The sequence below is a fragment of the Lagenorhynchus albirostris genome, chromosome 19 (assembly GCF_949774975.1).
Source record: "Lagenorhynchus albirostris chromosome 19, mLagAlb1.1, whole genome shotgun sequence".
NCBI classification, from domain to species: Eukaryota; Metazoa; Chordata; class Mammalia; order Artiodactyla; family Delphinidae; genus Lagenorhynchus; species Lagenorhynchus albirostris.
In genome coordinates this window covers 47,883,265-47,893,747 of record NC_083113.1, presented here as the reverse complement: position 1 = coordinate 47,893,747, position 10,483 = coordinate 47,883,265, and the positions used below count along the sequence as shown (strand labels likewise).

The 10,483-nt window shown below is 49.0% G+C and overlaps 1 protein-coding gene across 1 annotated transcript in view; it reads left to right on the top strand.

The window, feature by feature from the left end:
- Positions 1 to 396: 396 nt before the first annotated feature.
- FA2H (fatty acid 2-hydroxylase) overlaps positions 397 to 10,483 on the top strand; it is a 51,324-nt gene continuing 41,237 nt past the window's right edge. Inside the window, exon 1 of the mRNA XM_060130088.1 lies at positions 397 to 747. Within this exon, the coding sequence (XP_059986071.1) occupies positions 406 to 747 (342 nt within the window). The 5' untranslated portion in view covers positions 397 to 405. The remainder of the gene's footprint in view (positions 748 to 10,483) is intronic.

Sequence of the window (10,483 nt, the reverse complement as noted above, 5' to 3'; positions counted from 1 at the left end):
CGACTCTTCACCCACTCCTGCAGCCTGAGGAAGGAAAACTGCAAGTTTCTCCTATAAGGCAGCAGCAGAAGAGTTATTCCGGTGGCGAACAGGCTATTGAGGACGTCCGTCCACACAGCCGCCGGCAACATGAAGACTTGCTCCACCCGCATCCTCCCGCCGCCTTTGCTCTCTTGCAATGAGACACACTTGGCTGGCGCTTCCTCTACCTGCCCAGAACCACCTGACGGAGGGCGGGCATCCCTTGGTCCGGCCCGCTCGGGTCGGCTGGGCGTCCTGCCGGCCAATGGGGAAGGAGCCCCTCCGGACACAGGCAGCGTCCTTAGGAGCGGCCAATGGGAGCGCGGCATGCAAATGAGCAGGTGCGGCGACGGCTGACCAGTCAAGGCGGCAGCGGCTCAGGGGATGTTAAGAGGCGAGCAGGGCGGTCGCGGAGTAGACACGCAGGCTTCGAGCTGCGAGCTCCCGTCTCCCGCCATGGCCCCCGCTCCGCCCCCCGCCGCCTCCTTCTCCCCCGCCGAGGTCCAGCGGCGCCTGGCGGCCGGCGCCTGCTGGGTCCGCTGCGGGGTCCGCCTCTACGACCTCACCGGCTTCGTGCGGCACCACCCAGGGGGCGAGCAGCTGCTGCGGGCACGGGCTGGTCAGGATGTTAGCGCCGACCTGGATGGGCCACCACACCGGCACTCGGACAACGCGCGCCGCTGGCTCGAGCAGTACTACGTGGGAGACCTGCAAGGAGACCCTCAGGTACAGCCGGGCCCGGGTGTCACACACCCTCTATTCCCCCCACCCTCCCCGCCCCAACTCGCCACTCCCCGGCAGGCCGCGTTCACCTGCCCTCTAGGAGGACCCAAGGTGACAGCCTCCGCCCTCACCTCTCTTCTCTCCAGGTAACAGGTCCCTGCCTACCACCACCCCCACCCCCAACCAGGAGTTTGCCCTTCCTCTCCAGCATTTCCCCTGTCCCTCCTCTATCTGCTACTTCTCCCACCTCATAAGGTGCCAGTCACCCTTCTCAGCTAGTTTGGATTTCTTGGTGCCACCCTAGTCTTGCACAGCGGCTTCTCTGGTTGCGTGGAGAGGCTGGCGCAGTGTCTTGGGTGGCCTATGTCCTCCCACCCCTCAGACCTCCCTTTATTCCTTGTCTTGCATGCTGGCTTGGGTGTCCAGCAGAGTGACGTGACAGGGCTAAGCCAGTTTTGCTGGGGAGAAGGGAGTAGCACTCTGGGCTGCCTGCTGCTGTGCACCACAGGCTCGTGATTGTATTTAAACCTCTGACTGATCCTGGGGTAGCTTTTGTTATCCCTATTTTAGGATGTGGAAACTGAGGATCAAGGAGGCACTGTAATTTGAGGTCAATTTGGAATTTGAGGTAATTTGAGCTAGTTAGTGGAAAAGTCAAGTGTGTCTGATTCCAAAATCAGTGCTCTCTCCATCCCAAGGATCCTTGGGCCTGGGAGATGATCCTATCCGTTGGGTTCCAGGTAGGCTTGTGCCAGAGGAAAACCGACTCTTCAGGACTTCCCCAGGCCCAGCTGTAGGACTGGTGACAGCGAGGCCATCATGCTTGGACATAAACCAACAGTTGTTCCCTGCTTCTAGCTCTTGCATTCAAGATGGCCCCAGCAAGTGCTTGTAGATCTTTGGATGAAAGGACTTGTCTCTCACTGTTCCAGGTGGCTTTTCACTAGACCATCTTGCCTAATTCTTTAATCATTTATTCACTCACTCACTTGGTCCCTTAGTGATTGGCAGTACTGAGCTAGGCACTGAGGAGGTATCAATGGACAAAAGCAATACTGTCTTCATGGACCTAACAGGCTAATGAGGTAACATACTAATCCTACAGTAATTCTTCAGTTACCTGGTGCTATCAGAGTATGAATCAGGGAGAGCTTTCTGAAGAAAGTGATATTTACCCTGGGAGCTAATCAATGGATAGGGCTTAAGCCAGGTGAAGTGTGGTGAGAAGAACCTTCCAGACAGAGGGAAAAGAATGTGTGAAGGCTCTGAAGGGTAAGGGCTTGGCAGAGTCAAGGGACAGAAATAAAACCAATGTGACCAGAGGCTGTTGGGCAAGGAGAGGGAGTGGAAGGAGGCCGGAGATCAGCCAGGGCCGCTGTGGTCAGGTTTTGGGACTTGATTCTAAGAACAATGGGAAGCCAGGTCATGGATTCAAGCAGGGGTGTGGCGTGGTCAGATCTGCATCGTTGGAAGAGCATCCTGGCTGCGATGCCAAGAAGGGGTGGAAGGAGCCCATGTGGGTGTGAGGAGACCAGGCGGGAGGCTACCCCATAGCCCAAGTGAGAGGTAACGGTGACGATGACCAAGGGAAGGGGAAGGTTGAATTTGGGAGACTTCATATGTAAAATGGTAGGACTCAGCATTCTGCAGCGGGGGCCCAGTTTAATCTTGGAAGCTGATGTTAGGTGTCAGGTCATGCTGAAGGGGCAGAAGGTTTAGCCATAGATATAACTGAAGCTGAGTGCAGGAAATGAGAGGTGGGAGCCGGAATACTAGAGACTTCCAGGCTCGTGATGGCTCATGGAAGCCATCCTACATTGTAACTGTGTCCTATAAACAGGAGCCTTAGGGTGTGGCCTCTCCTCTCAGCCCCATCTAGAGCACCTCTCCTGGCTAGATGCCCTAGATGGCTTTACCTCCTAGCTCTGCTAGCTACCCAGCACTATGGTTTGATTTGGCTTTGTTTTGCTTTGCTTTACCTGACCTTCAGAGAATACTGAGTCTAAATTTGTTTCTCACCCCTGCGCTCACCTGTTACCCCAAGAGTCCCAGTGTGGCCATGTTTCAGGCATCCTTATATCTGGGCCCCCACCTGAGGATGTGGGAAGAAAACTAAAAATTAACACCACATTTACAAACCCATGGCCCAAACTTGACCAACGGCCGTAGTCACCCAATACTCCAGTTGCTCATCAGCTTCTGTCTACTATTCTGGAAACTAGTGTAGGGTTGTCTTTCTATTGGGGAAGAGAGGTATTCAGAGGAGAAATCTGGAGAAGATGTCTTTTCAGAGAGAAACCATCTTCATAAGGGCTGAATGGAGAGAAGACATATCTGTTCTTCTCTCTGGTTAAGCCCTTCTGGCAACCCCCATGCTGCCTTCTCCACCTCTCCCATCTCCTCCTGCTGGACCAGGGATGCTGACACCTGTTGAGGCTAGAACCCAGCTCCTGTAGTGTGAAGACCAGAAGGGGCGTTGATGGGGAAGGGGAGTGTCATGAACCAGCTCTGTTGTTTGGAGCTCATTTCTGAATGGTGCCCCTCCTTGAAGTCCTTCTTCCCAAGTGTAGTCCTCAGCAGGGAGCCTGCTGGAGCTCTGCCATGAAATTCCAGGGACAAGGCTCAGCCCCACTGGTTTCCCCTTTCCCCCACTTTGCCACACCTCCTCTGTATACACACTTACCCACACATTCACACTCACAGGGAAGCACACACACATGAAACAAGTCAAACTTGTTTGAGCCAACATACCGTGGGGATGAGACAAGATCTTTTGTAGCCCTGGACTTGAGGAAGTGAATCGGAGATGGCTGAGCAGGGAAGCCAGGCCCTCTCCTCGATTGGGCGCTCAGGGCTCCTCACTCCAAGCTTAGATAAGAGTGGCTCATGTTGTTAGTGGGGCATGAAATCCATTGACTGAGCTGCAACCAGCAATTTGTGTGTGTGTGTGTGGTACGCGGGCCTCTCACTGCTGTGGCCTCTCCCGTTGCGGAGCACAGGCTCCGGACGCGCAGGCTCAGCGGCCATGGCTCACGGGCCCAGCCGCTCCGTGGCATGTGGGATCTTCCCGGACAGGGGCACGAACCCGTGTCCCCTGCATCGGCAGGCGGACTCTCAACCACTGTGCCACCAGGGAAGCCCAACCAGCAATTTTTTTAAAGAAATAGGAAAGAAAATAACTTTGGGTCCAAACCTCCCAAGACCATAGATACCGTTTCCCAGACTTGTCATCCACGAATCACTGTTCCAGTTTTTTTCCAAATTGGCATATGACTTGAACTATTTAATATTTATTTTTAAGTAGACTCACTTTTTATTTTACCGTTTACTCCCCCTAGGCAATATTACCAGTGAAATCAGGGTCTACATGCACTTTAAAAACAGAGCTATTAAAATCAATGCTCATCCTCCTATCCCCTAAAACCCTGAGCACCATCAGTGGAGTAAGTCTCACTTTGGAAGACACAAGGCGCAGAGCTTCTTAACCCTGGAGCTCTATGGACCATTTTCTGGGATTGACGGAAGAGATGAAATTGTGTGTGAAACATGCGCGGTTGTGCATTTTTCTGGTGACAGAGCTGCAGCTTTCATCACAGTCCAACCAGAATCCTTCCCTCGCTCCAGACCTGCCACCAAGAGGAACAGAACTGAAAAGGCAGATCATACTCCCCCCGTCTTACACACCCAGACCTTGAGGGGGCCTCCTGTGGGCAGACATCTGACCATTGCCCCTGGAGAAAAGCCCTCTGTTTGGGGAGACCCTAGAGGAAGGCAAGCCCTGACTCCCCAGCCCCTGCCGTTGGGTTCACCCTAATGTCTGAATGTGTGTCGCATCCTAATCCCACAAGGTGTATCTGTCTCTGAGTGGCTGAGAAGTCCCCAGATTCTGCCACATGTGGTTCTACCAGGCTTTGGGGGTCCAGCCCTTCAGAACTTTGGAGCTTGAGTAACTAAATGGGGATGGACCATAGGGAGGAGATCTAAGTGCAGGAAGACTCAGGGTCCCCACCCCACCCGGGGCTCCGGAACAGCTTGAGCACAGCCCAGCTTGGAATGCCGGTCTGAGCTGAGAATTCAGGTAAAAGCTGATGATTGGGAAACTCTTAAACTCCCCCTGCCTGCAGAGCGGAGTGGATGTGAGAAATCTGCTAACCGAAGGGGGTCGAGGTCTGCTCAGCCCACAACAAGGCTTCCTAAGTGGGCCTGCCTGGCCAGTCAGCAGCCACCGTCCTTTGCTACCTGCCAGGGACTTGTGAGCCCTGGCCTGCTGTGGTGCCAGGTGAGCCTTACCTGGAGGATGAAGCTAGCGCAAGCTGGGAGAGGGCCAGGGACACAAGTCACTGTGGTTCCATGTGACACAGGGTAAACACAGGCTCCAAGAGTGCCCCCTGGTGTCACCTCAGAATTCAGTGATAGAAGGGGCTTCGAGACCCAAATTAGGGCGAAGGTTGGAAATTAGGACTCTATGGGGGAAATAAAAAGAAATAGACAGGAATCTCAGCAACACCCGAGGGTAATCATTTCTGGAAACATTCCCAACGAAGAACCCAAATTGACGCCTGAGCAGCATCCATCATCTTCCCTTTCCTTATTTATTTATCTTAAGACCCACAACTCACTGTTGGTCCATATGTCGTCTTCATTCATTTAGACAGACAGGAAATAAGCGCCCTGTTCTCTCGGAAACCCACCACGGCACTGACAGTACCTTTGCCAGGGCCATCGGGACCTTCACCTGGCTAACCCTGGTGGTCACTTCTCACCTGGCCTGGCAGCAACTCTCGACATGGCGATCGCTCCCCGCTGCTTGACACACTGTCCTCAGCTGGTTTCTGGATACCTCGCCCCTTTGGTTTTCTATTGCTGCTGTAACAAATTACCACAAACTCAGTGACTTAAAGCAACACACATCTATTCTCTTGTGTTTCTGGAGCGTCAGAAGTCAGAAATGAATTGGCAGGGCTGCCTCCTTCTGGAGGCTCTAGCGGAGAACATTTCCTCCCTTTTTCCAGCTTTTAGAGGCTGCCTGTGTTCCCTGGCTCCTGGCCCCCAGCCAGCAGTCACATTGCTCTGACCTCTGCTCTCCTGTCCCTTCTCGTTCTCAGACTCTGATTCTCCTGCCTCCATCTTTCACTTATAAGGAACCCTGTGATTATACTGTGCTCCCATCCCCCCCACCCCCACCCCCACACCAGATATCCAGGATCATCTCCTCATCACAAAATCTTTAATCACACCTGCAAAGTCCTCTGTGCCATGTAAAGTAACATAGTCACGGGTTCCAGGTATTGGGACGTAGATTTTGAAGGGGGGGGTGCATTATCGCGCCTACTTCACCCCTTATACCCCTGGTCGTTACGGCTCAGTCTCCACTGCTAGTTTCTCTTGCTCTACATTTTCCAGAAAAGTCACACAGTGTGTGCTCTGCTGTACAGCTTCTTTCACCCACTACTACGTCTGGGAGATGATCTGTGTTTTTCAACTGTCTCCATTCCTTGCTGTGTCCTAGAGAATCCAGAGGCTGTAGAGGGGAAAATGGGGGATAATTGGAAAAAACCAGAGCCAGAGGCTGGGACAGACCCCATGCCGATCCTCATGAGTCTCCTTAGTCCTCCTTCCAGGACGCCTACCCACTACTACCCTACCTTGGCCAGAGCTGCGTTATACTCATTACTGCAGCAGAGTCCTGGGCAGGTGTCTCCTTGCCAACACTTCCTTCAGCCCATTGCCTTGTGAAGCTTTCCAAAGAGCATGTGGTTTTGTTACAGCGGGATTCCTAAATCTTCAGTGGCTCCCGATTGCCACATCCTTTAAGTCCATCTCAAACTCTATTTCTTCCACAGAGATTCTCCTTATCTCCCCATCTAGAACTGGGTTTTTCCTTCTCCCAAACTCTCATAGCACTTGGCCTCTCCCTACATTACAGCATTCAAAATGTTCTTCCTTATTCACTGTGTTTTCACTATGTGTCTTATCTTCTCTACTAAACTGTAAACTCTCCGAAGACTGGAATTGCCTGATTCATCTGGGTTTCCCTAGGAGACAGTAGCACACTGGTGCCTGCCAACAGGAAGTAACAAATGTCTGAATAAATGAATGAATGAACTGCTTGGAAAACTGATATGTGTACCAGATTGAAAAGGAAAGTGGTGATATTAGCGCAGACAAGATACTTCAAGTAGTAAGATGTTAAAAAAAAAAAACAAAACAGAAACAAACCTCTTTCCAGTTTCTTTTTTGTTAGCTAAAAGGGTTGGGAGTTGATGGAAAGGATGGAGGACTATCAAGTGAGTCACTCATTTCTACTTTTGCCCTCAGTGTTTTGCCGCCAGAAAGAGTTGGCAAAACGTCTTCCATGCCAGGCTACTGAAGTTCATCCCTGCAAGGTTAGAAGTGAAATTAACCATAGAAAATGCCAATTGAGAGCCCTCGTTGCTCTCAGGGCTGTGACCCGTCCCCATGTGTCTATAAGTGTCTGGATGATGTGCATAGGCAGGACCCAGGTTCCTGGGTTTCCAGTTCTGTTTACTCTTTCCTGTGTCTTTTCACGCAAAATTCTCTAAAGCGTGTCATCTCCGAATGGTGATTCTCAATCTTCTTTAATTGTTGCTCATCTAAGATGGGCAGAAGATTCTAACGACCGTTTCCCCACCTGCTCTTGCCCTCTGATGGAAAACAAACTCAGTCATAGTAACAAGACTGGGGAACAAAAAAATTGATGCTACCAACAGCTGTAAAGTTATCACTGAGAAATAGAAACCTCATACTCAGGATTTGTTGTTGTGAAGCATTGCCCTAAAACATAATTATTCAAATGCTTTGTTTTCTGACTTCGATAGTATTTATATTGCAAGGTGTTAAAATAGCAGTACCAGATAAGCAAATTTGAGGGTATGTGTTGAACTACGATGCATACAGAATGTCTTAAGGTCCTGTTAGAGGAAAGCTAGTAGCCAAAAATTCCTTTGATGGAAGTACATGTGACTACACACTTAGAGTGAACCATGTAATCTACAACAAACGTGGTTGATAATTACCTAAGTGAATTCGTCATAGTTTCTCCTTTAAAACAAATAGAATTTACAGGGAGTAGAGTTCTAGCTCTGTACATTCTTCTATGCCCAGCAGAACCTTTTTAACATTGCTTAGCATTGCATGATGCTTACCTTTCCCACTGGAAAATGGAATTGGAGATTTTAGGGATCTCTAGTAATGGCTAGCTTTGTTTTATAAATCCCAAATGTTAATAGTCCATAATACCCTACTTAGTTGCTAATAAATAGCTCCTAGTCTTATGTAATAATGAATGTCTATGAAACAAGCATCACTTACCCACAAAGATCAAAGAAAGACCTCACATTTTTATTTTTTTCCATTTGTTATCACAGGATCTCACATTTTTAAATCAAGTTAAGGCCCACACTTTGAGACTGGCTTCCATGGAGGAATAAGGAGAAGTTACATTTAGCTGAATAAATACAGCTTCCATGATCCCAAGTTAGGCACCAGGACAGACCAACCCGATTTAGTTGTTGCTTCCCCATGTCCTGGGCAAGACCCTTTGGAGTGCCAGGTGTAAAAGATTATGCAGGTTGGAGACAGGGTGCCATAAAAAAACTCAGTTGTTCTTGAACCTGAGTAGGAAAGTCCTTGACTCCTAGGATTAAAGGTCACTTAAAGTGAATCTACTTTAAATGAAGACCGAAACTTCATAGAAAATGAGCCAAGTGGTTGAGAGAAGGAAACTGATACTCTTTAAAAATGAAACTGAAAAGTTTTTTTTGTTGTTTGCTTTAGTTTATTTTAATCTGACAGCAAGGGAATTCCCTGGCAGTCCAGTGGTTAGGATTCTGTGCTTGCACTGCAAGGGACACGGGTTTGATCCCTGGTTGGGCAACTAAGATCCTGCAAGCCCTGTGGCACAGCCAAAAAAAAAAAAAATCTGACAGCAAAATTCAGATTGCACTTGGGTGCTGATTCTTAAATTGAGCATATAATGAATCAAGTAGTGTTGTTTTGCGCATGTGTGGTTTTTCTGACAAAAACGTATGAAAGTACATTGTGACATTCTAAACTTTGCATTGGCTGTTCACTGTGTGATCATAAAGGTCATTTTAGAGACTTCCCTGGTGCTGCAGTGGTTAAGAATCCACCTGCCAATGCAGGGGACACGGGATTGATCCCTGCTCTGGGAAGATCCCACATGCAGTGGAGCAACTAAGCTCGTGTGCCACAACTACTGAGCCCGTGAGCCACAACTACTGCAGCCCACGTGCCTAGAGCCCATGCTCTGCAACAAGAGAAGCCACCGCAATGCGAAGCCCGCGCACCGCAACAAGAGAAAGTCCGCGTGCAGCAACGAAGACCCAATGCAGCCAAAATTTTAAAATTTTTTTAAAAAGGTCATTTTAGCAAGAGTATTTAAGGGCTAAGGATCTCTTTTGATCCTTTAATATACAAGTCCTCCTCTTTTGAAGGGCCTCACCCTTTGTTGATTGCCTGTATTTCAGTGTTAAACAGCCTGACTTTGCCAGAGCCTTATTTGGCAGTGGAACTGTAACTAAAACAGTTTTCTCTCACTTTCATTGACTTCATGAAATTTTTCTAAGTTTTTGCATTGATTTCGAATTTCCACTTTGCAGTCAGTTTGCATTTTGTTATATTGTATACTGTCAGATGGTAGTAACCCCAGCCATCACTTTGTCCCTCCTTTTCTCTATTGTGATAATTACCCATGAACATAGTTCATACAAAAATTTAAATCATTAAAAGTAATGTGCAGGGCTTCCCTGGTGGCGCAGTGGTTGAGAGTCCGCCTGCCGATGCAGGGGACACGGGTTCGTGCCCTGGTCCGGGAAGATCCCACATGCCGCGGAGCGGCTGGGCCCGTGAGCCATGGCCGCTGAGCCTGCGCGTCCGGAGCCTGTGCTCCGCAACGGGAGAGGCCACAACAGTCAGAGGCCCGCGTACCGCAAAAAAAAAAAAAAAAAAAAAAGTAATGTGCAAAACAAAATATTGAGTGCCCCTCCCAACCTAGTCCCTGTGTAAACACTACCAACAATTTCTTATGTGGCCTCAGAGAAACACATATATTATTCTATCTGTTTCCCACATAAAGGAGTTGTATGGTACAGGCTACTTGGCAACTTGCAGCTTTTTTCACCTAATGACATGTTTTGTACTTCCTTACACATCAGCAATAAAAGTTTTCTTCATTCTTTCTTCCAGTCCAAGAGCATGGGATATCTTTCCATTTCTTTGAGTCCTCTTTGATTTCCTTTATTTAATTTATTTATTTATGTTTCAATTGGGTCTTCACTGATGCGCTCAGGCTTTCTCTAGTTGCGTCGAGTGGGGGCTACTCTTAGTTGAGGTGCACGGGCTTCTCATTGCAGTGGCTTCTCTCGTGGCGGAGCACGCGCTCTAGGTGCACAAGCTCAGTAGTTGTGGCTCACTGGCTATAGAGCACAGGCTCAGTAATTGTGGAGCACGGGCTTAGTTGCTCCGTGGCATGTGGGATCTTCCTGGACCAGGATTGAACCCATATCCCCAGCACTGGCAGGCAGATTCTTAACCACTGCACCACCAGGGAAGTCCCTTGATTTCCTTTATTAATGTTTTAGTTCTCAGCATATAAGTCTTTCACCTCCTTGGTCAGGTTTATTCCTAGGTATATTTTGGGGGTGGGGTGATTTTAAAAGTTATTGTTTTTTTTGCATTCCCTTTCTGATATTTCATT